General features: G+C 47.6%; 1 protein-coding gene across 4 annotated transcripts in view; it reads right to left on the reverse strand.

Moving 5' to 3' along the window:
- Positions 1-25,736, reverse strand: part of MUC13 (mucin 13, cell surface associated) — an 818,501-nt gene that overhangs the window by 742,834 nt on the left and 49,931 nt on the right. For all 4 annotated transcript variants that reach the window (XR_015308476.1, XR_015308475.1, XM_086957098.1 and 1 more), the window contains exon 2: positions 23,121-23,522. Coding sequence is in view for 2 of the 4 variants with exons in the window: in XM_086957098.1 (XP_086813224.1) it covers positions 23,121-23,522 (402 nt within the window). In the remaining 2 variants the exon portion in view is untranslated. The remainder of the gene's footprint in view (positions 1-23,120; positions 23,523-25,736) is intronic.

Here is a 25,736-nt window from a genome sequence, read left to right on the forward strand (position 1 = left end):
AAACTTCTGGCCTGGAATGTGCGCGGATTGGGTGATAGAGTGAAGCGCGGCCTTGTTCTGTCCGAGGTCAAGCGTCATAAACCTGACCTCGTACTCCTTCAAGAGACCCATCTAATGGGTACTGCCACCAAGGCCCTGGACAGGCGAGGGTATACAATGTTGGCCCACTCCGAATTCTCCACTGGGTCCCGGGGCACGGGTATCCTGCTCAGAAAATCCTCTACTTTTATCACCGTTAGCACAAAAACTGATTCACAGGGCTGCTTTGCGGCGGTGAGTGGTCAATGGGAAGGGCGCCCCCTGACTGTAGTATCGGTGTATATCCCGCCGTCCTTACATTCAGTGATGCTGCCTGCCCTGGGCGATTTCTTGCTGTCCCTCCCCGAGGGAGACACCTTGCTAGGCGGGGACTTTAATGCCCCTGTTGACCCACAACACGACAGATTCCCAGCAACAGCCCTCCCCGGGGGTCCCTCCAGATTCCAGAGGTTCCTTGAGGCACTGGGGCTAGTAGACATATGGCGACACGTCCACCCAACACTGCGACAGTACACCTTCCACTCCACCGTCCATAATAGTCTGTCCCGCATTGACCACTTTCTGGCGTTGGGGGATGGGTTACAGCGCGTCGAAGAGGTGCTCATTCACCCTAGGGGCATCTCGGATCACTCCCCACTGACTCTCACCATTACGTCACAAACACGCTTACGCCACCGCGTCTTCCCGATGCGAGCCTCATATCTTAAGGTACCTAAGGTCCGGAAGGCACTGCAGACTGCCACGACACATTACTTCATGGAGAATGAGCCTACCGCAGCCTCGGCTGAGGTGCTATGGGAGGCCTATAAGACCGTCCTGAGGGGGCAGGCCATTAGCTCCATAACTTCGTATAGACGAGAACAGTCGGCGGAACACTCGGCGCTCGAGCTACGACTGCGCGAAACAACCGCGGCCCATGAAACAGACCCCACTGACGACACATTGCATGCGCTCATGCTGGCACAGCGTCTATATGCAGACCACGCTCGGCACATTACACAAGGTCACATCACTGACACACAAAACCGCGTGTATGATATGGGGGACAAGGCAGGGAAAATGTTGGCTTGGCTGGACAAAAGAGGTGGAAGCGCTAAGGGGATCCAACAGGTTAAGGACGAACAGGGGAACATTCACACGGACCCAGCTCGGATAGTGGAAGCATTGGCTGCCCACTTTGAGAGAGTCTACACCCCAGAGCGGGACGTCACTGCGATTGCGGCCCAAAGCGCACTGTATGACCTGCCCATCCCGGTACTGTTGCCCGAGGCGGCAGCTGAGCTTGAGGCGCCTTTTACGGCTGACGAACTGCGGATCGCCATTGGGGCCCTACATACAGGCAAAGCGCTCGGACCGAACGGCATCCCAATTGAGTGGTTCCAGGACCGCACTGCTGTTCTTAGCCCATACCTGCTCCGAATGTACGAGGAATGCCGTGCTACGGGAGTACTCCCGTTAGACCAACGAATGGCCACGATTGTGGCTATTCCTAAGCCTGGTAAGCCCCCGGAGGAATGCTCCTCATACCGCCCTATATCCTTACTTAATGCAGAAAGCAAAATTCTGGCGAAACTTCTGGCAAATCGTCTCATGCCCCACCTCCCTGACCTTATTCACCCCGACCAGTCGGGGTTCATGCCCCACAGGAACACCTCCCTCAATCTACGGCGGGTACATGGGGTGTTGGCCAAAACGGATGACATTGGCGAACCCGCGGCCATCTTGGCCCTCGATGCAAAGATGGCCTTTGACATGGTCGAGTGGGCGTATCTATTTGAGGTTCTCCAGTACATGGGTTTTGGCCCTGTCTTCATCTCATGGGTAAAACTGCTGTACACCATGCCGGTAGCGCATGTGGTGGCGAATGGCCACATCTCACACTCCTTCCCGCTCAGGCGCGGCACCCGACAGGGTTGCCCTCTTTCCCCCCTGCTATTTGCGCTGTCGCTGGAGCCCTTGGCGATCCGCATTAGGACCACCCCCTTGCTTAAGGGGATTCAATGGAAGGAGGGCTGGGAAGACCGCATTTCGCTCTACGCGGATGATATGCTGGTCTACCTGACGGATCCTGAACACGGCGTTCCGGCTCTCTTGCGCATTTGCAATGCCCACGGGGAGGTGTCTGGCTACACCATTAATTGGACTAAATCCGAATTATATGCCCTGACGGGCAGCCCACCCGCAGTCGGTTCCACCTGCCCCCTACGACTGGCCGGCTCGTCATTTAAGTATCTTGGTATTCACGTCACGAGTGACCCGGCGGAATACGAAAGACTGAATCTGGCGCCACCGCTGGACCGCCTCAGGCGAGATGCGAGCTTCTGGGCAGGATTACCGCTAACGATGCTGGGGAAAGCAGCCCTCTTCAAAATGAAATCCATGCCCCGCTTTCTATATATCCTGGACAATACCCCTTTTGCTGTGCCCCCTAGGTACTTCAAGAGGGTGGCGGCGGTGGTCTCTGGTCTGCTATGGAATAATCGCCCGGCACGGATAGCTCAGGCCAAGCTCTGTAAGGGCTGGTACGAGGGTGGCATCGCACTTCCTAACCTCCAACTTTACTATTGGGCGGCCCAGCTTAGGCCGATCAATCAATGGTTGCACGCATCACAATCGGACCCTGCATTCCAGGCGGATCGTGCCCAGCTGGGGGCTGGTACCCTGCTGGCCCCGCTTTACGATAAACGTAAACTCAGGTCGTTGAAAGGGCCCACTAAGATCACGGTGTCCACCTGGCATGCAGCCACCGCTGCGCTGGGATGGAAAGATACTATCACCAAGCTTACCCCACTCTGGGACTCACGTGCTCTGGGCAACCTTCGGACCAGTAAGGGGTTCTCCCGCTGGGACGATATTGGCATCTCAACGGTGGGGGACATGTGGGACCGGGGGGCTGTCATCACGTTTGACCGCCTGAAGGAACTCTACGAAATGGGACCACATGAAACCTACCGGTATGTCCAAGTTCGTCATGCTCTACTGGCGGCTATTCCAATGGGGTCAACTCTCCCAGAGTCATCCCCGCTCGAGGATCGCCTCTTGACTGACTATATGGTGGAAAAGGCCACCTCCCTTACCTACCGGAAACTCCTAAATAATTCCCCGGACCCGCTAGTGCCTCTTAAGGGAAAATGGGAGCAGGACGTGGGGGAGATGGATGAACACGAATGGAATGAGGCACTGGCATCCCCTAAAGAAGCGGGCGTATCCTCTAGAATGAGACTCGTCCAACTCAAAGTTCTGCACAGAACATATTACACCAGAACACTACTTCACCACATACAGCGAGCCCCTGACCCCTTCTGCTTGCGGGGCTGCGGGGAGGAGGGCACACTATTCCACACACTCTGGGACTGCTCCCTGATACAAACCTACTGGCGTCAGGTCATGCGCACCGTCTCACAGGTGCTGGAGATCTCAGTGCTTCCAGAGCCTCGTCGCTGCCTCCTTAATGTGTGGGAGCCAACTGACTTGTCCCGGCATGGCCGCCTATGGGCAACGACTGGAATGATGATGGCTAAGAGGGATATCGCGCAGCGCTGGGGGGTGGCAGATCTACCGAAGGCCTCACAATGGTGTGTTAATATGGACAGGGCCATGGTCACGGAACGGGCAGTGTATCTGACCAGGGGGTGCCCGGCCAAGTGGAACAAAGTTTGGTCCCCATGGAATGTTTACCGAGGTGAGATTTGTGAGCCACTTCCTGAAGGTGACACACTAGAGTCGGACGAGGAAGAGTGAATGTGCGGGGAGGGCTTAGTGGTGGGGGGGCGACACCGGGTGGGGGCGGAGTAACGGAATGGGACGACTACCACGGTACCTACCAAGGTGTGTAAAGTGCTGTTGACATGGACTCGGAAGTACGCTTCCACCTAACTGGCATTAAGTTTCCTGTATCGAAGGCAATGTGATTTCCCGAAGTTTGAATGTTCTTTTTTAGGTATAAAACAGAAAACGAAAACCTCTTAATTCGGCATGGACCATTCGCAACTCCTTCTTCACAATTTCTTTTTGGAGCATCACCCTCACGTCCTCACGGCCGCAGGTGCAATTGTACTGTAATAATGTATGTCTATTTGCTTAACGCTTTCTTAGCGGCCGGCCCGGTTGGGTTGTAGGCGACAAGCTGTGTATTACCTGTGAAGGCTCAATAAAGGTTTTCAAAAAAAAAGAAAAAAAAAAGAAAAAAATAAAAAAAAAATAAAAAAAAAGAAAGGAGACAAGCTACCGGGGACCGGTTTCTGGCATTTCAGCCATCTTCGGCCCGGCTTGCTTGAATCCTGATGGTGCAGTGAGAAAGGGACTCATGTCTGAGTATACCCTGCCACACCTATAGTGGCCAAAAACGATTCAGAAAAGGGGGTGGTGATGAACAGAGTGTCTGAATTAAGCAGACCACTCTTACCCAGTCCAAAGATCAGGGCTTGATCCATCACCGTTATTTATCTCACTGCACCATCCCAGCTCAGAACCGGGCTATATGCAAATCAGTCTGTCCCTGGCCCAGTGCATCATGGGAACAGGGCAGACTAAACTACCAAACCAATTCTTCACCAGAAAGGAGACAAGCTACCGGGGACAGGTTTCTGGCATTTCAGACGTCTTCGGCCCGGCTTACTTGAATCCTGATGGTGCAGTGAGAAAGGGACTCATGTCTGAGTATACCCTGCCACACCTATAGTGGCCAAAAAAGATTCAGAAAAGGGGGTGGTGATGAACAGAGTGTCTGAATTAAGCAGACCACTCTTACCCAGTCAAAAGATCAGGGCTTGATCCATCACCGTTATTTATCTCACTGCACCATCCCAGCTCAGAACCTGGCTATATGCAAATCAGTCTGTCCCTGGCCCAGTGCATCATGGGAACAGGGCAGACTAAACTACCAAGCCAATTCTTCACCAGAAAGGAGACAAGCTACCGGGGACCGGTTTCTGGCATTTCAGCCGTCTTCGGCCCGGCTTGCTTGAATCCTGATGGTGCAGTGAGAAAGGGACTCATGTCTGAGTATACCCTGCCACACCTATAGTGGCCAAAAACGATTCAGAAAAGGGGGTGGTGATGAACAGAGTGTCTGAATTAAGCAGACCACTCTTACCCAGTCCAAAGATCAGGGCTTGATCCATCACCGTTATTTATCTCACTGCACCATCCCAGCTCAGAGCCTGGCTATATGCAAATCAGTCTGTCCCTGGCCCAGTGCATCATGGGAACAGGGCAGACTAAACTACCAAGCCAATTCTTCACCAGAAAGGAGACAAGCTACCGGGGACCGGTTTCTGGCATTTCATCCGTCTTCGGCCCGGCTTGCTTGAATCCTGATGGTGCAGTGAGAAAGGGACTCATGTTTGAGTATGCCCTGCCACACCTATAGTGGCCAAAAACGATTCAGAAAAGGGGGTGGTGATGAACAGAGTGTCTGAATTAAGCAGACCACTCTTACCCAGTCCAAAGATCAGGGCTTGATCCATCACCGTTATTTATCTCACTGCACCATCCCAGCTCAGAACCTGGCTATATGCAAATCAGTCTGTCCCTGGCCAAGTGCATCATGGGAACAGGGCAGACTAAACTACCAAGCCAATTCTTCACCAGAAAGGAGACAAGCTACCGGGGACCGGTTTCTGGCATTTCAGCCGTCTTTGGCCCGGCTTGCTTGAATCCTGATGGTGCAGTGAGAAAGGCACTCATGTCTGAGTATACCCTGCCACACCTATAGTGGCCAAAAACGATTCAGAAAAGGGGGTGGTGATGAACAGAATGTCTGAATTAAGCAGACCACTCTTACCCAGTCCAAAGATCAGGGCTTGATCCATCACCGTTATTTATCTCACTGCACCATCCCAGCTCAGAACCTGGCTATATGCAAATCAGTCTGTCCCTGGCCCAGTGCATCATGGGAACAGGGCAGACTAAACTACCAAGCCAATTCTTCACCAGAAAGGAGACAGCTACCGGGGACCGGTTTCTGGCATTTCAGCCGTCTTCGGCCCGGCTTGCTTGAATCCTGATGGTGCAGTGAGAAAGGGACTCATGTCTGAGTATACCCTGCCACACCTATAGTGGCCAAAAACGATTCAGAAAAGGGGGTGGTGATGAACAGAGTGTCTGAATTAAGCAGACCACTCTTACCCAGTCCAAAGATCAGGGCTTGATATATCACCGTTATTTATCTCACTGCACCATCCCAGCTCAGAACCTGGCTATATGCAAATCAGTCTGTCCCTGGCCCAGTGCATCATGGGAACAGGGCAGACTAAACTACCAAGCCAATTCTTCACCAGAAAGGAGACAAGCTACCGGGGACCGGTTTCTGGCATTTCAGCCGTCTTCGGCCCGGCTTGCTTGAATCCTGATGGTGCAGTGAGAAAGGGACTCATGTCTGAGTATACCCTGCCACACCTATAGTGGCCAAAAACGATTCAGAAAAGGGGGTGGTGATGAACAGAGTGTCTGAATTAAGCAGACCACTCTTACCCAGTCCAAAGATCAGGGCTTGATCCATCACCGTTATTTATCTCACTGCACCATCCCAGCTCAGAACCTGGCTATATGCAAATCAGTCTGTCCCTGGCCCAGTGCATCATGGGAACAGGGCAGGCTAAACTACCAAGCCAATTCTTCACCAGAAAGGAGACAAGCTACCGGGGACCGGTTTCTGCCATTTCAGCCGTCTTCGGCCCGGCTTGCTTGAATCCTGATGGTGCAGTGAGAAAGGGACTCATGTCTGAGTATACCCTGCCACACCTATAGTGGCCAAAAACGATTCAGAAAAGGGGGTGGTGATGAACAGAGTGTCTGAATTAAGCAGACCACTCTTACCCAGTCCAAAGATCAGGGCTTGATCCATCACCGTTATTTATCTCACTGCACCATCCCAGCTCAGAACCTGGCTATATGCAAATCAGTCTGTCCCTGGCCCAGTGCATCATGGGAACAGGGCAGACTAAACGACCAAGCCAATTCTTCACCAGATAGGAGACAAGCTACCGGGGACCGGTTTCTGCCATTTCAGCCGTCTTCGGCCCGGCTTGCTTGAATCCTGATGGTGCAGTGAGAAAGGGACTCATGTCTGAGTATACCCTGCCACGCCTATAGTGGCCAAAAACGATTCAGAAAAGGGGGTGGTGATGAACAGAGTGTCTGAATTAAGCAGACCACTCTTACCCAGTCCAAAGATCAGGGCTTGATCCATCACCGTGTTTATCTCACTGCACCATCCCAGCTCAGAACCTGGCTATATGCAAATCAGTCTGTCCCTGGCCCAGTGCATCATGGGAACAGGGTAGACTAAACTACCAAGCCAATTCTTCACCAGAAAGGAGACAAGCTACCGGGGATCGGTTTCTGGCATTTCAGCCGTCTTCGGCCCGGCTTGCTTGAATCCTGATGGTGCAGTGAGAAAGAGACTCATGTCTGAGTATACCCTGCCACACCTATAGTGGCCAAAAACGATTCAGAAAAGGGGGTGGTGATGAACAGAGTGTCTGAATTAAGCAGACCACTCTTACCCAGTCCAAAGATCAGGGCTTGATCCATCACCGTTATTTATCTCACTGCACCATCCCAGCTCAGAACCTGGCTATGTGCAAATCAGTCTGTCCCTGGCCCAGTGCATCATGGGAACAGGGCAGACTAAACTACCAAGCCAATTCTTCACCAGAAAGAAGACAAGCTACCGGGGACCGGTTTCTAGCATTTCAGCCGTCTTCAGCCCGGCTTGCTTGAATCCTGATGGTGCAGTGAGAAAGGGACTCATGTCTGAGTATACCCTGGCACACCTATAGTGGCCAAAAACGATTCAGAAAAGGGGGTGGTGATGAACAGAGTGTCTGAATTAAGCAGACCACTCTTACCCAGTCCAAAGATCAGGGCTTGATCCATCACCGTTATTTATCTCACTGCACCATCCCAGCTCAGAACCTGGCTATATGCAAATCAGTCTGTCCCTGGCCCCAAAAAAAAAAAAAAAAGTTTCGGTATAAGAATTGGCTTGGTAGTTTGGTCTGCCCTGTTCCCATGATGCACTGGGCCAGGGACAGACTAATTTGCATGTAGTCAGGTTCTGAGCTGGGATGGTGCAGTGAGCTAAAAAACGGTGATGGATCAAGCCCTGATCTGGGTAGGAGTGTTCTGCTTAATTCAGAGACTCTGTCCATCACCACCCCCTTTTTCTGAATTATATTGTATGCCTGGCTCCAGTGACACAGTGAGCAAAGGACCCACATCTGAGCATGCCCGTTCTGCAGAACCTGCCCTTGCTTGCTTGTGTTCTGTTTCAGGGGGGACCTGGCTTGGCAGTTCAGGATGGGCTGTTTCTATAGAGCAGGGTCATGACTGACTTGCTTATAGCTGGGTTCAATCTGAGTTGGCAATGTGTGCAAAATATCGATGCACTGGGATGAGGCCCAAAGAATTACTAGTGCATGAGATTAATTGAAGCATTCCATCCATCACTTTTTGTATAATTTAGCGTGTCAACTAAGCGGGTATGCACGCTGTCACTGGAGCCAAGCTATTCCAGGCTGATAAGCCCATAACAAAGAACAAAGCAGTTCTGGGTTGCTTGTGTTCTGGTTCAGGGAGAAACTAGCTTGAAAGTTCAGGATGGACTGTGCCCATTGAAGCAGGGTCAAGACTGATTTGTATTTAGCTGTGTCCAAAATGAGGTGGAACGGTGTGCAAAATAACAATGGATTGGGATGCTGCCAGTGGCTGAGATTAATGTAAGCATACCATCATTCACTTTTTGTATACTTTAGGGTGTCACCGTAAGTGGGACGGTGTGCACAGATGTGTGTCTCATGCACACTGTGTCACTGGAATCAAGCTGTGCCCAGCTGATGAGCTTAAAACAAGGGCGAAAACAGTCTTGAGTTGCTTGTGTTCTGGTTCAGGGAGGATATGGCTTGGCAGTTCAGGCTGGACTGTTCCCATTGGAGCAGGGTCAAGACTGATTTGCATTTTGCTGAGTCCAAGCTGAGGTGGCATGGTGTGCAAAATAATGATGGATTTGGATGCGGATCTGAGTAACCTCCAGTGACTGAGATTAAGTAAACCATTCCATCCATCACTTTTGTATACTTTAGTGTCTCACCCTAAGTGGGACGGGTATGGCTAGACATAGGTCCCATGCACACTGTGTCTCTGGAACCAAGTTATACCCAGCTGATGAGCCCATAACAAGCGTGAAACCAGTTCTGGATTGCTTGTGTTCCAATTTAGTGAGGAGGTGGCTTGGCAGTTCAGGTCTGACTGTTATCGTTGGAGCAGGGTCAATACTGATTTTAAATAGCTGGGTTCAACCTGATGTGGCATGGTGTGCAAAATAACTATAGATTGGGATGTGGCCCCAGTAACTGAGATTAATTCAAGCGTCCCATCCATCATTTTTATATACTTTACAAATCTTATTGAGGCATCTGAAAACATTGTGCAGAGTTCTGCATTAAGTGTTGTTGTACTCAACTCTGTGGTTGTGCTGCTCATCACTATTGGAATCAGCATCTCTCCACAGCTTTACTGTCTTAATATGGAATACAGTTGTGGTCTGCCTCCCATATAACTTTGATCCACTGTCCTCTTCAGAACCCTGCTTCTCCAATGCCTATTAGTAGAGATGGAAACCCACATTATTACATTTTAGCCACTGCCCATGTTACTGAGCCACATATTGAATTGATTGACGTACCCTTTAACAACTGTGAATTAACTTGTTTTGTCAATGATCATGTCTTAGAAATTCTGAAGGTGTATTAGTTAGCGGTTAGGCTGTTTACATTGTATACCAAATTGTCGAAAGCTGCAACTCGCCCACTGTGAAATCACCCAGAGTTGCACAGCTCATTGCTCTCACTTGGGCTTGCATACTAGCCAAAGAAAAGACCGTTATTGTGTACACGGACTGAAAGTGTGTGTTTGGGGGTGACGCATGACTTTGGGATCCTTTGAATGCAAAGAGGTTTCTTGACCTCAGCAGTACCCTACATAAATGGACAGTATATTCTCAATCTTTTATATGCCTTACAGTTGCTGGAAAGGTTGGCAGTGGTGAAGTGTGCTGCTCACCAGTACCCTCGAACGATGTTTCTAGGGATAATACCCTAGCTGATTCAGCTGCTATAAGTGCTGCACTTTCTAAAACTTTCTATATTGGTAAGTATGATGTAAGAACTGATTTATTTATTGTCCCCACTTTAAAGGATTCATCTCAATTGTAGGAGCACACCTCCAAAAGTGAAAAACTATCCTGGCTCATGCACCAATGTAAAATATATTTGCCACTGCAGCCCATTCTTCTGCACCTCTCTTCTCTTCAAAATACCAAAGCTATTTCCAATCCTTTGTCACCTGCCAGACAAGGCATTAAGGTCTTCCATTCTGCTCATCCTTCCCTTTAGGCTCCTTCGTGCATGTACAGGTAAACTTTTTTCAGCGGCCCAAATGTTCAAAATATTCCTATGCCCTTGTAATGGTGTGTATATTTTCAGGCTTGATGTAGCGTACTCCTGTGTCCTTGCTGATGCCAACACAGTAGCTAAGTGGCTATTCAGAGACTTCATTCTCAGGTTTGGGACACTGAGCAGTAGGGATCGAGGGACCCACTTCATGTTAGCAGTAGAGTAGACAGTTTTCTGCATATTAGATCGCAATCTCCAGTGTGCCTATCACCACAGGTCAGTTGGCACAGCAGGCAAGAATAATGGGACACTGAAGAATTAGATAGCTAAGACATGATCCAAAACACAGCTAAAATGCCCTGCCATTAGCTGTGTGGCCTTGGAGAGTGATCTTTTCCCATAAGACAAAATTGAGCTCATTGGAAATAGTTATCGGCTGATCTGTGATGCTCTCATCAAATATCTGCCTCATCTACCAAGGTAGATTTACAGTTAAAGGATGATGTTATTCTACAGTATTGCATGAAGCTTATACAATGTGTTTCCAGTTTCCGTTCTCAGGAGCAAGCTACCTTATCTGAGTGTCCCACCAAGATCTGCCATTCTCTACAGCCTGGTGAATGGATCAATGTTCGGGTATTCCAGAGGAAGACCACACTACAGCCCTGCATATCAGATATTACCAGATATTGCTCATCACCAACACAGCTGGCAAATACCACTGTTTGGCGACTTGGATCCACACATCTCACTGCAAATTAGCTGTTCAGCCTAGAGACAAGGTTGCTTATGCTGCAGCTTTAAGTCTATGCCTGGCCCTGCACCATATGCTGAGACAGTTTCTGATGTGGCCCCATCATCTATTGGTGTGTGTTGAAAAATGACCCTCTCTACAGGGTCACTCCCACATTTTTTGCGTCCCTTCTCCAATTTTTGTGACCACATTTTTGTTAGCCTTAGGACTTTCCTTACTTTACCACTGCTAACCAATGCTAAAGTATGTGTACTTTCTCCCTAAGACATGGTAACATTGCTTCATACCTAATTGGCATATTTAATTTACTTAGAAGTCCTTTGTAACGTGCCCTACATATGCCCAGGCCTGTGAATTAAATGCTACTAGTGGGCTTGGAGCACTGATTGTACTAACCACTGAAGTAGCCCCTTAACCGTGTCTCAGGCATGACATTGCAGACCCTGTGTGTGCAGTGTAAACTGTTATGTTTACCTGGCAAGATAAACCTCTGGCCAGGCCAAAAACATCCCTTTTCATACAGTTATTTCACCCCTATGGTAGGCCCTGCCAGAGAGCAGGGTGCGATGTGTTTAAAAGGCAGGACATGTACTTTTAAGTTTTACATGTCCTGGTAATGAAGAACTCTCAATTTTGTTTTACACTACTGCAAGGCCTATCTCTCCCATAGGATAACATTGGGATTACATCATTCCATTTTAGAAGTGTAATTCCCGATTGGCTCTTTGGACCACGCTACTACCGGTGAACTTCTACCCAGCGAACGGGACTCTTGGCACGAAACTTGCGAAAGTAAAACTTCAGCTGGACTAACCCAAAACTGTATCCAATCCACGCTCCATGGAGGTCAGCTTGAACTTTTGACTTTGAACTGGTCCAGTACGACCAGATATCCTTGTTGGCACTGTGAGAAGTTGGCCTGGTATATGATGTTCACTATTCTAGTGAGCACCTTGCACCAGTCCAAACAACCCTTATGGTGATGGTTGTAAAGTCAACCTTATAGACCAGCTATCCTAGTGGTAGCATGGACAAAGCAGTCTTAGGCTAAACTCAAGAGGGCATGTGAAGCCAGCTGTTTTACCATATGTAACCACTTTAATACCAAATGAAAGGACACCACACAGGATATATATAAAATATATATGTTATTTATTACTAGACAAACCCTCTGAACTCTTTATGAGGTCAGAGGCACAAGCACAATACAAGATATTTAATTAGAACACAATAAGTTGCACAAAATACAGTAGGGCCCTAGGGGCACGCTAAACCATACACAAAAATAGTGGTATAAGGACCACTACATGGAAAGTGAATAGGCCTAGGGCCTAGGGAATCAGTGGGGCTATGCTGAGCTACCAAAAGTTAGGAAGCAGGAGACCCACGGGAGGCGTGTGCAGTGTCTAATCACACACGCATGTTACCATAGAGAATGAATGGGAACGTACAAGTTAAAAACTAGTTCTTTTAGGGTACTTCTGACTGGACTCGGTGAAAGTTACTTGAAACCTAGACAGTTGGATAGTTGATACCCACAGTAGCGCCGTAGTACTCGCGTTACCTCACCCACAGGAAGCGGGTGCATAGGTGTCAAAGTGTGCCTGGTTTAGTCGGTGAATCCTATGGAGCCTGGAGAAAAGATGCTGCAGGCGACCAGGAGAGAAGTGTCCGGATGGATCCATGGGGGGATCGAAGATGAAGAGGGCCTGAAAGCAGAGGGGTCAGAGTCTGGGTCACTAGCCAGTGACCAGGAAGGAACCAGGCGATGTCGTGAAGCAATCAGGTGCTGATGGGAAGCTTGTCTCTGCAGCCACGTGGACCAGGAGGCGTCGACGATGACCAGGAGTCAGGCACGGACTGTCCCACAAAGGCTCTCGCTGTCGGCGGTGTTGGCTTCAGGATTGGAGTCAACAAGCCTTGGCAAAGGCAACCCACACAGAATACGAAGTAGGCTTCTTACTCAGACCAGCAAGGTCTGAGAGGCTGCTTCTTTTGAGGGAAGCAAGGACCAGTCTGGAGCAACCAGACCAGCAGTGTAAATTCAAAGGATCGTTGCCAATATGGCCACTAGCCAACGGGCAAGTGACCGGGCAGACGCGTCGAGCAGGAAAATGCAAAAGGGCCCCACACAGAACTCGTGGAGGGTGCAGGGCTGATCTTTGGTGCAGATGCTGCTCGGGGCTGGGGCTTCTCAATCCCCAATGCACAGTTTCGAGGAGGCCTCGGGGGCTGCACAGTTAGCAGGTCGCAGACTTTTCAAGATGGCCGGTCCCACGTCTCTCGTCGCCTCCACGGGTCTCAACTTTGCTGGGACTGTGGATCGGGCTGTTGGATGTCTGGAAGTTTGGTTCTTGTCAGGGTCTGTGCTCAGGCTCCGGCGGGAGGCAGCGACAAAGCAAGCCGTTAATCGCTGGATGGTGCCTGCTTGTGCAGGGTGGTCACTCCTTGACCACAAAGGAGATTCTTCAGTCGTCTTCTTCAAGTAGATCGTCAAAGGTCTAGAGTTTCAGTCAGGATTAATATAAAGTCTTGGGACTCAGCTCCTACCTATATCTTATCTTATCTTATCTTATCTTAAGAGGGACTTGTATAGCACTCTGTCACCATAGGTTTCCTGGCGCTGGGTGGTACTGAGAGATGTAGAGAGGGGGAGCTAGCCAGACTGTGCAAAAAGATTGGTTTTAAGAAGTTTTCTGAATTCCAGCAGAGACATGGAGGATTTGAAAGATAACGGCAACTGGTTCCAGAGTTTGGGAGCCAGATGAGCAAATCTGCAACCACCATATTTTTTGAGTTTGATTGGGACTGCGGTCAGAAGTTGACGGTGGGAGGACCGAAGGTTGCGTGCCGGACGGTAAGGAGTCACTAGGGACTTCAGAAAGACGGGGGACGTACCAGTCACAGCTTTGTAGGTCAGGCAGCCGATCTTAAATGCAGCTCTCTGTTCGACCGGCAACCAGTGGAGTTTACAGAGTAGTGGTTTTGCAGACTGCCACTTCGGGGTCTTAAAGGCTAGTCGGGCCGCCTGATTCTGCACGACTTGCAGCCTATGTAGCAGGTATTTCGGTAGGCCATGATACAAGGAGTTGGAAAAATCCAGGCGGGAGAGCACAAGGGCGATTAAAACTTGTATCAGGGCTTGAGGCGAGAGTAGGTGGGAAACTTTCCTGATTCTCCGAAGCTGAAACATACACGAGGATACAACTGCACCAACCTGTGGCTTGAGGGAGAGCTCTGAGTCTATGATAACCCCCAGGCTCTTTGCCGATTTAGCCGGGATGGGCGGGGAGCCCAGCTCTGTAGGCCAAAACTGTGGGCCCCAGTGAGTGGAGCTACTGCCAGGGAGAATTAGCTCAGTCTTCCCTGGGTTCAGCTTGAGCTGATTAAGGTTCATCCATTGCTGGATATGTAACATGACCGCCTGACAGTCGAGAGCTGCGTTAGGGGTGTTAAGAGGGAAGATGATTTGCAGGTCGTCTGCATAATTGAAGACGGTAATGTCCCAGCTCTTCAGGGAATGGGTAAGCGGGCGAAGATAAAGATTAAAAAGCAGGGAAGACAGAGAGGAACCCTGAGGCACTCCACCGATGAATGGTTCCCTAGTAGCCGTGAAAGGACCCAGGTGAACGGCCTGGGTTCTGCCTGTCAAGAAGGATTTAATCCAGACCAGAGCCGAGCCCCGGATACCGGCTTGCTCGACACGGTGGAGAAGGATGTTATGGTACCAAATCTAGGGGCTGGATTACCTGCTAGGTCCCTCCTATGGGTGGGACCAGGGAAGGGGTGGTTACACCCCTTTCCCTTTGCCCAGTTTTGCACCAGAGCTGGGGCTGGAGGGGCCCCAGCACCGGTTTGAACTGGACTATGCATGGGACACCTTGTGTGCCCCAGGCAGTGTCTCATTTCTTTCAGCCCTCCCTGCCCCAATACACAAAAGCCTGTCTGGGGTGGTGCTAGCACCTCCCAAGGCAGGAAACCTATTGTCCAAGCCTCCCTCGCTGGCAGCAGCAGGTGGTGAGACTTGTGTCTGTGGTAGCAGCATCCATTTTGTGATGCTGAGGCTCTGGTTAACTTTAACCGGGAATAGTAGGAACAACATGTCTTCTCCCTTTAGAAGGGTGGAATGCTACCCCCGTCGGCAGAACTGGCGAGGCGGTAGTATTCCAAATCATATGACACCTTATTCGACATGTTTTGATAAAGCCAAACCAGAGTTAGCATTCAACTGCGAGGTTCATAATGCACTTAAGAGTATATGGTATGGCAATATCCTAGAACAGCTATAGGGACATGGTTCGGAAAGCTGCAGACAGGCTCAGCTCATGCTAGAGCACCATCTCACATAAAACCAAGCACTCTGCCTCCAGGATTGTTAAGGCCTGCCATAGAGTGACTTATAGGTATATATGTGTCTAGATATAAGGTTATATATAGGTATACTATATCTAAAGCAAAGGGTGATTACACCACCTTTCCCCAGCTGAGTGATTAGCCAGTTGTGTCAATTTGGGTGGCCAGCCAGGGGTGGCATAATACATGCTGCAGCCCCTTGTAGGCCTTAGATGCACCTATGCCCTGGGTACCTATAGTGCACTGTACAGGGGCTCATAAGGTGACCCAGTATCCAATTGGAGATGTACCTAGGGTACATGGAATCCATTTTAAAGTGAGAGCAGATAGCCTGCGGCCTGATTAGCAGGATCCCAGGCCAACTAAGTCGAAAACCAGCTAAACACTAGGCAAAAAATCTGAGGCAACCATAGTCTGGTATCCACCTTCCTACAGGCACTTTATGCTTTTAAGTGGTATTTTACAGTTTATTCTTTAAAAATTCATAACTCCGGTTACATGATTGGATTTGTGTTGCTTTAGTCTTGTTTGATTTACTACATTAAGCTCTATGTCTCTAACATTGTGTTATTTTTTGTGGGGTGTTTTCACTGTTTTACTGCTTGAAGTGTTACACAAATACCTTACACATTGCCTCTAAAGTTTAGCCTGACTGCTCAGTGCCAAGCCATCAGAGGGTGAGCACAGGTTAATTTAGGGTTTGCCTGCTTCTTAACCTGTCTAGGATTGTGGTTGCTGCTTGATTTGGGGTCATACCCTAGTCAACCACCACAACCCAATTTCTAACAGTGGGTCAAAGACTCTATGCTCCTCGCCATGCCTATTCCACTACCACCATGTTTTGCTGCCTCAACAGCTTCTCATTGCTCCTGTATGCTTCCAAGGTAAGCCACCTCATTTTACTGGATATCAGATCTGTGTGTGTGTATGGCCTTGAGCATCTGGCTGCTGGTGGATACATTCTTGCGGCAGAATGGGGAATTTTCCGAGACCGAACCGTACTGCAACTTCCTTTGCACGGAGTTACCGCTTTACTTACAAGGGTATCTCAAATGTGTTTCTGCTAGAAAAGTAGACACTGAACAATACCTCTTCCCCCTTTTGGATATGCACACACATATCTGAGAATGTGGGAGATAGCATTCCTTTGATCGGAGTGCCCATGAGTTTTAATGATATATGCCTTCAGGTTTCCAGCTCAGGCATAGACTTCATCTTTCACTCTTTCCTCCCATGCCTTGAAAAGTTTAATAACCCTTTCAATTGTAATATGCCATATGCAACATGTCTTGCAACGACTGAGCAAGGACTTACTTTTGAGCACAGATAAAATGTCTCTAGTATTTTTGTTGGACACGAAAAATGTGATTTAACAGTGGAGACCCTTTATTTTGAGTCACCTCCTTTTGAATAGTACCTTCCCCTCAGACTGATGTTTCTCAAACATCACCCACAAAGAGGTCATGAATATTTCATTTGTGGATCACAAGCTTACCCCTGGCTGCCTTCAGACCAGACTGGGACTTGTTATGCAAATGTACATGTTTCCAGACGTAAGACACTTTGATGATCATCCCTTAGAGAAAAGAGTAGCAGGCAGCTATTTCAACTACCTTCTGATTCTTCTCCACTTTAATTCCCATGTATGGAATGTCTGTGACTTTAGATGAGATAAGAAAAAATGCAGACATTTTGGAAGAAATAGCAAATTACACCTCAGTACCTTTGGGATAAGTGACAGAACAGTTAGATGCCAGTACCAAGATGCTGATCCAAAACAGAATAGCTTTAGATTGTCTCTTAGCGGGGAAAGTAGAGGTCTGTGCTATTGTAGGGACCGAAAGCTGCACTCATCAACCCAACACTTCACTTAGCATCCATGAAAAATAGATAATATTAAGGAAAATGTAAAGATAATACATTGAAATATAAAGTGACCAAGCCTTAACAGAATCTGATGTGGTTGTAGGTGTTTCGGCTCTTGGGGTATGAAGATATATGAATCCATTATTGGTATTGTTCTGATCAAGGTTGTTATATTTATAGCTATTAGGCTAAAATTGTGCATCATCCAACCACTTACACAAATAATAGCACTGCCACACTTTTCTGCTGGCTACCACTCATGATGGTGAGCAAAGTTGGAATAATGAGATTAATAAAGAAATTATAAGATTATACTTAATGTGACTACTGTAAGAAAAATTGTTTCCTTTTGGAAAAAATGGGGCTGTGAAAATAAACTTAAAATCTTGCCTGTATTATACTAATTTACTTTCATATAATGTTGTGTTACTAAATGCACATATAGCCCTCAACGTATTAACTATTTTGAATCAAATATTAATGTAATTTTAGAATAGTTCGAAGCTTTCTGTAACACTAAACATGCTTCCTAATTTTCATAACTCTAGTAGTCTCAAAAAAGCCTTATGGTTTAGGGTTGTCCCGTGCGCATTTCCTTACAATGTAACCTTGTTTTAAAGGTTTTGTGAGAATAGTGAGACAAATATTGTGAACATGAATGACATCTTCCCATCAACACCATTCAGCACCTCCTAGGGGAGGTTTTCGCTGAGAGCAACAAGTTTCTGTCACGCAACGAAGTTTCATTGACTTCTACTAAGCGAAAAATGTATATAATGTTGATTTTCTATAAATTTTAAGATCCAGCTGACTGTTTTCTTGGATATTTTGTCGTTGTGCTTGCGATTTTGAATTAAACACTAATTGGACTATAGCCTTCCCGACTTGTTGTGTTTTATTTTTAACAATGTCCTTCTTGCTAGAGTTGCAGTGTTGAATTTTCAGCTTTACACTGAAAATCGCTATGAATTTTCTAGAGTTGCGTTATTGTATTTTATGACTTTTTCTAATAAAAATGATTCAAACTAAAGAAAACAAGCTAAAGAGGAATGTTGATCTCTACAGCAATCCAGATGTTCTTTACAGCTATTCACAATCTGCTGCTTAAACAATTATTTGAAGTGAGGTATCCGAAAGAACAGGCAATAGGTAACTGTGAGAGTAACGGGTCACAGAGCAAAAAAGGAAATGGCCCCTGCAGGGCCGTAACATAGGGCCCTGCAGGCCTTGCGACGCAGGGGGGGGGGGGGGGGGGAGGGAGGGCAAGCCTTCAGGCCCTCCCCCTCCCCCCAACAATTCAGGGCGCCCCATTCATCCGAAGCCCAGTGAACATCTGTGAGAAATGGGTGCCTCTCCTCACATTCAGCAGGGGGGCATTCGTTTTGTATATCGTCAACCCCCACACACATTTGAATAATAAAATACAGCAATAATCAGGGTTCAGTCAGGCCCTCGGGACTCTGTGCCAGCAGTGCCACTGAACCAACTTGATCAATGGAAACTACGCTCCTTAACAGTGAATAAATCCTGTGTGTGAGACATGCTTTGCGAAACGCAATGACCACAAGGTACAAAATGCACATCATAGATTAATCAGGGAGTTGAGCCCCACATGGAGTGTACGTTCCAACAATCAGCCCGAGGGTTATTTGGGGCGTCCATTTCAAGATGGACTCCTACATAAACGGGATTTGGATATTGAGCTAACAACTCAGCCCCTCTTTAGTCTGCTATTACCCGCAGCTCCCTGGTCCTCGCTGCATCCGATCGTGGCCTTTCAAGGTGCATCTAGGGTAGGGTGACCAACCGTCCGTAAATTTCACGGACAGTCCGTAATTTCGGCCGTCTGTCCGTTGTCCGTGAAGGATTCTTTAACGGACGCCATTTATCCGTAATTTTAACCGGGCACGGTCGCAAATCCCTAAAGCAGGCATAGCTTCCACTCACCTCCCGTCTTGACTTGACATGACGCATTCAGGGCTGTTTGCATCTGAATAGATGCCCCTGCTCTTGAAGCAGCAGCCCCCACCCCTCACACCTCCAACCCTTGATGAGCTGTTAAGAGGTGCTTGAAGGTGGCTGAGAGGGAAGGGCTGCAGGTTCAGGAGCAGGGGCATCTATTGAGATGCAAACAGCCCTGAATGCGTCTTGTATCTGCAATTTGTGTGAGACATTCCCTTTCTGCCCAGGGCCCCAAACATCCTACAATCGGTCTGGATTACACCGAGGCAGCACGTGGTTCTCATCACAGCACAGAGCTTAATAACTGTCACTAAATTGTAAACAAACATCGATTCTTCAAACATGCAGTCTTTAATGTAATAAAATAAAGAAATGGCACAATCTCACCCACACTGATTAACAAAGTAAGGCGGACAATCAGTTAAATCAGTTCTCTCGGAGTATCTCCTTTAAGTACTGTACATCACAGTGGGGGCTGGTAAAAGTAACATTTTGGAAAGAGAGACTGACTTCTCATTGTCTTGTCCAGGAGGGGGTGAGGAGCCCTACCCCACCCTGGAAGACACCAAGATGATACTAGGATACTGCATACCCACCCCTGTGCCCACCCTGGTGGATCTTGGTCCCCCTCCTTTCCACCCCCATGAAATGGTGGGCGAGTGAGTAAGTGAAGGGATGGGTGGATGACTGGATGAATTAGTGAAAGGGTGCATGGATGAATGAAAGATTGAATAGATGGATAATAAAAGAGGATGGATGGATTGATGAGTGAGTGGTGGAAGGGTGGAAGGGAGAAAAGGTAAATAGCTGGATGTATGGGTGGAAGGGTAGCTGGATGGGTAAAAGGGTGAATGGATGAGTGAAAGGATGGATGAGTGAAAAGGTGTATGAGTGAGTGGGTGGGTGGGTGGATGGATGAGTGAAATGATGGATGGATTGAAGAATTGAAAAGTGCAAGGGTGAATGGATGGACAGATGAGTGAAAGGGTGGATGTAAGGATGGATGAGTGAGTAAAAGGGTGGGTAGATGGACTAAAGGATGAATAGATGAGTGAAGGAGTAAAAGGATAAATGGATGAGAGAAAGGATGGATGAGTGATAGGGTCAATGGATGGATTCATGAGTGGATGAGTAGATGGATGGGTGGGTGGATGGATGGATGGAAGGAAGGATTGCTAAGTGAAAGGGACAATGGAGAGAGAAAGGGAGGATGGTGGATGACTGAAAGGGTGGATGGGTGGAAGGATGAGTGACTGGGTGGATGAGTAAGAGAAAGGTTGGCTGGTTGGGTGAAAGGGTAAATGGCTGGATGGATGAGTGAATGGATGGATGGGTAGAAGAGTGGATGGATGAGTGTACATATGGCTAGGGTGGATGGATGGATGAAGGGATGGATGAGTGAAAGGATAGATGGAAGGATGCATGATGGATAGGTTTGCAAATGGTTGAATATGTTTGGATATGGCTGGGCTTACTTATATTCCATTGCGCGACCTCTGATGTGTCTGTAAAACTTATCCAATTGTCCTGAAGTTTTGTCCTGAATGTTGACCTCCTGTCCTGAATTTGTGTCCTGAATTTTGACCCTTTGTCCTGAATTTTTACACTCACCGTCCTGAATTTGCACCAATGCCAGTTGGTCACCCTAATCTAGGGTGACCAACCGTCCGTAAATTTCACGGACAGTCCGTAATTTCGGCCGTCTGTCCGTTGTCCGTGAAGGATTCTTTAACGGACGCCATTTATCCGTCATTTTAACCGGGCACGGTCGCAAATCCCTAAAGCAGGCATAGCTTCCACTCACCTCCCGTCTTGACTTGACATGACGCATTCAGGGCTGTTTGCATCTGAATAGATGCCCCTGCTCTTGAAGCAGCAGCCCCCACCCCTCACACCTCCAACCCTTGATGAGCTGTTAAGAGGTGCTTGAAGGTGGCTGAGAGGGAAGGGCTGCAGGTTCAGGAGCAGGGGCATCTATTGAGATGCAAACAGCCCTGAATGCGTCTTGTATCTGCAATTTGTGTGAGACATTCCCTTTCTGCCCATGGCCCCAAACATCCTACAATCGGTCTGGATTACACCGAGGCAGCACGTGGTTCTCATCACAGCACAGAGCTTAATAACTGTCACTAAATTCTAAACAAACATCGATTCTTCAAACATGCAGTCTTTAATGTAATAAAATAAAGAAATGGCACAATCTCACCCACACTGATTAACAAAGTAAGGCGGACAATCAGTTAAATCAGTTCTCTCGGAGTATCTCCTTTAAGTACTGTACATCACAGTGGGGGTTGGTAAAAGTAACATTTTGGAAAGAGAGACTGACTTCTCATTGTCTTGTCCAGGAGGGGGTGAGGAGCCCTACCCCACCCTGGAAGACACCAAGATGATACTAGGATACTGCATACCCACCCCTGTGCCCACCCTGGTGGATCTTGGTCCCCCTCCTTTCCACCCCCATGAAATGGTGGGCGAGTGAGTAAGTGAAGGGATGGGTGGATGACTGGATGAATTAGTGAAAGGGTGCATGGATGAATGAAAGATTGAATAGATGGATAATAAAAGAGGATGGATGGATTGATGAGTGAGTGGTGGAAGGGTGGAAGGGAGAAAAGGTAAATAGCTGGATGTATGGGTGGAAGGGTAGCTGGATGGGTAAAAGGGTGGATGGATGAGTGAAAGGATGGATGAGTGAAAAGGTGGATGAGTGAGTGGGTGGGTGGGTGGATGGATGAGTGAAATGATGGATGGATTGAAGAATTGATAAGTGCAAGGGTGAATGGATGGACAGATGAGTGAAAGGGTGGATGTAAGGATGGATGAGTGAGTAAAAGGGTGGGTAGATGGACTAAAGGATGAATAGATGAGTGAAGGAGTAAAAGGATAAATGGATGAGAGAAAGGATGGATGAGTGATAGGGTCAATGGATGGATTCATGAGTGGACGAGTAGATGGATGGGTGGGTGGATGGATGGATGGAAGGAAGGATTGCTAAGTGAAAGGGACGATGGAGAGAGAAAGGGAGGATGGTGGATGACTGAAAGGGTGGATGGGTGGAAGGATGAGTGACTGGGTGGATGAGTAAGAGAAAGGTTGGCTGGTTGGGTGAAAGGGTAAATGGCTGGATGGATGAGTGAATGGATGGATGGGTAGAAGAGTGGATGGATGAGTGTACATATGGCTAGGGTGGATGGATGGATGAAGGGATGGATGAGTGAAAGGATAGATGGAAGGATGCATGATGGATAGGTTTGCAAATGGTTGAATATGTTTGGATATGGCTGGGCTTACTTATATTCCATTGCGCGACCTCTGATGTGTCTGTAAAACGTATCCAATTGTCCTGAAGTTTTGTCCTGAATGTTGACCTCCTGTCCTGAATTTGTGTCCTGAATTTTGACCCTTTGTCCTGAATTTTTACACTCACCGTCCTGAATTTGCACCAATGCCAGTTGGTCACCCTAGGTGCATCACAGCAAAGGATCCATCTTGGACGAGCAGCTCACAGGCTCATCCTAACATGAAACACCTTCTTGAGCGGCTTGATGCTACAATAGTGTCTGCGGCTGTTACGATTCATCTTCATTGAAAACATATGCAATATCGCACTCTTATTTGCATAATGTGAATCTGCAGACAGAGCTACCGTTTGCAGAAGACGAAAAAGACACGAGCCACATAGTTGTTTACTGTCGTCAGGTAGTTCTGCGCCTAAGCATCGATTAGATATGGGTTTAAAACATTACCTGCGCTGGGCGTTTCTGGTGATGCGGAAGTAGTCTTAGTCGGCGTAGCTGAGGAGTTTTCAGCAGCTGTGTCCTTGGTTGTGTCTGTTTCCGTAGTCTTAGTCGGCGTAGCTGAGGAGTTTTCAGCAGCTGTGTCCTTGGTTGTGGTTGTGTCTGTTTTCGTGGGCCCCGCGGTGGTAGCAGTAGGTTGGGTTGCACCTTGCCCAGCCGTTACACTGGTGGGTGTGGATGGGGTTGTGACTAGTTCTGTGGTTGTTGCAGGACTGTGAGATGTAGCTGCAGGAGTTGGTTTCATTGTTGTTGGAGTAGTCACGTTGATAGTAGATGTCGCAGTGGTAGCGGTAGAAGTCTCCTCTGTACTCATTGCATCGGAGGTGATGGTGGGTGACGATGCGAAAGTGCCTGCATTGGAGTCAAAGATGTATATTTAAGAACAGAAAGAATAATTCAAAATGTAGCAATCTGACAGCCAACATTATTTTGATGCATGCGAGACCCCAGCCACACAATGTCACTTTGTTGTAAGAATATTGTTCTTTTTTATGCGCCCACTTTGTCTAAAATATGTTTCCCTTATTGTCATACCGAATAATTTCTATGTTAAATTAAGTGCCATTTGCTCTTAAATACTGTGACGGTTTTTGAAATTCTGCCGGCAGAAGCTCATCATCTTTGATGAATAATTACTTCATGATTTAACACAAGAAATAAAAATAATTATATGCGTGTGCCTCGTGAAGGTAAATAGTCTGATGGATTTTCCGTGGCCGTTTGCTAAACACAGAAAAGGTTAATGAACGATTGCCGTTTTCTAAAAAAATGACGCTATATGTTTGCTTTTGCTAGGTAACAACTAACTGGGAAAATTAGAATGGAGGGAGGTAAACAGAAGGGCTATAATTCTCAATCTAATTTCTGTTGTGTTTATTTTCGCATTAGTACCTATTGAGGCCTGCGCGTCCTGGTCGGGGAAAATGGCTGTTTACTGAATCATTGGCGGCACTTCGGGAAAAGATGGCCTCCACGCATGCGCTTTGAGCAGAACAAGTGAATAGAATGGCCTGTGCATGGAGTGGGAGATGTCAAGGTCAGCTTGGCCTAGGATAAGGATATGTGCCAGGATGCCTGCATCTAAGACCGTGAGAAAGGAAATGTAATGAAAAATAATAATGAAAAGTGTTACAAAAGGAGAATGACAAGCACAGATCTGAGATGAATGCCATGAGAAAAAATTAAAGGATAACATTGCTAAAATGCAAACTGGTTTGAACAAGGAGTACATGAGGTGATCATCACCACCCCTCTAATGGACCAATCAGAAAGGACTATGGACACTAAAAGTTAAAATTTTAAGTTAGTTAGAGTAAAAGGTTAGAGTAAAAGGGTATAAAAGGGCTTGCGTGAAAGGGAGAAAAAAGTTGGCTCCACGGATTTTATTTTGCACCACAACATGCTGTCGGTTTGGACAATTTTATGGTGCTGGAGACTTTGAAATATTTTTTTACTTTAACTTTAATGGAGCAGAGAAGATGATCGATTGTAGAGTTTTTATTTTGGAAGGGAGGCATTGAGGAGAATAGAGGCAGTTTTAGAAACCTGTGCAACTGTCATTCGCTTATGACAGATGGGTGATATGCTTTTCTAATTTTCATTAATATGTACTAAATAAAATGCTTACATTTTGCTTGTTTAAATAAATTGCTAAATTTCCTTTCTTAAATGAAGTAAACTATTTTAAATTTTAAACTAGAGTCTGTTTAATTTATTTTAGATAAATGTCATGACCGAATAAAATGTTAAAAGTTATAGGATTACTGTGATTGAGCTGGTCTTAATCGGCATCAACTGACGTCTACTAGTTGGTCCATCGACCAAATAGCAGAGTACCTGATGTATTGTTTTCCTATCAACAGGTTAGCATGATATCGAAATTTTGAAATGTATATAATGTATAAAGTATAGAATTTAGGTACCCAGCTAACCAGCAGGTCGCTTTCTTTGTGTATGTGTTACTTGCGGTGCTATGGGCCCCACGATGAGTAGAAATAAGTTGCTCCTGGATTAAGGGGGATGAGTATTGAGGGTTGTTGGAGAGCTCCGCTGGATCAAGGGTTTGCTTAGTTTCCTGTATTGGGGATGTGCACCCTCTGGTGGGGGAAGCCACTGCTCTTGCTATGCACTGTTCTCAATCAGAACAGTCAGCCAAAAGTCATTCCTCCTCGTGCAGAGGGCCAATCTATTCTGGCAGTTTGTCTGTCCCCTCTGCTGCCCGAGGTGCTTCTCTTTCCTTCTTTTGCTGGGGCTAGGAACCAGGGCGTTGCTGTGGGGCTGCCATCAGGGATAAGAACACCCCCTCTTCTCCTCGCGTGGTTGTGGAAAATGGCCACTAGGGGGTGTTCAGCACTCCTCTCAGCTGCAACAGGAGGCAGGAACCTTCTCCCACTGGTTCTCCCACCCTGTCTAAGGGAGCGAGGCCAGCTCCCCTCCTTCCTGCTGGAGGGTGTTGGCTTAGGAGTAGCTGAGCTGGTGCGGGTAGTGATGGGTCCTGACCGACTTACGCCTCGTGGTGGGATCCTACAGCCACTAGGGGGCACACAGTGCTCACTGAGCTGACTG

Source organism: Lissotriton vulgaris, chromosome 2_1 (assembly GCF_964263255.1).
Source record: "Lissotriton vulgaris chromosome 2_1, aLisVul1.2, whole genome shotgun sequence".
NCBI lineage: Eukaryota > Metazoa > Chordata > Amphibia > Caudata > Salamandridae > Lissotriton > Lissotriton vulgaris.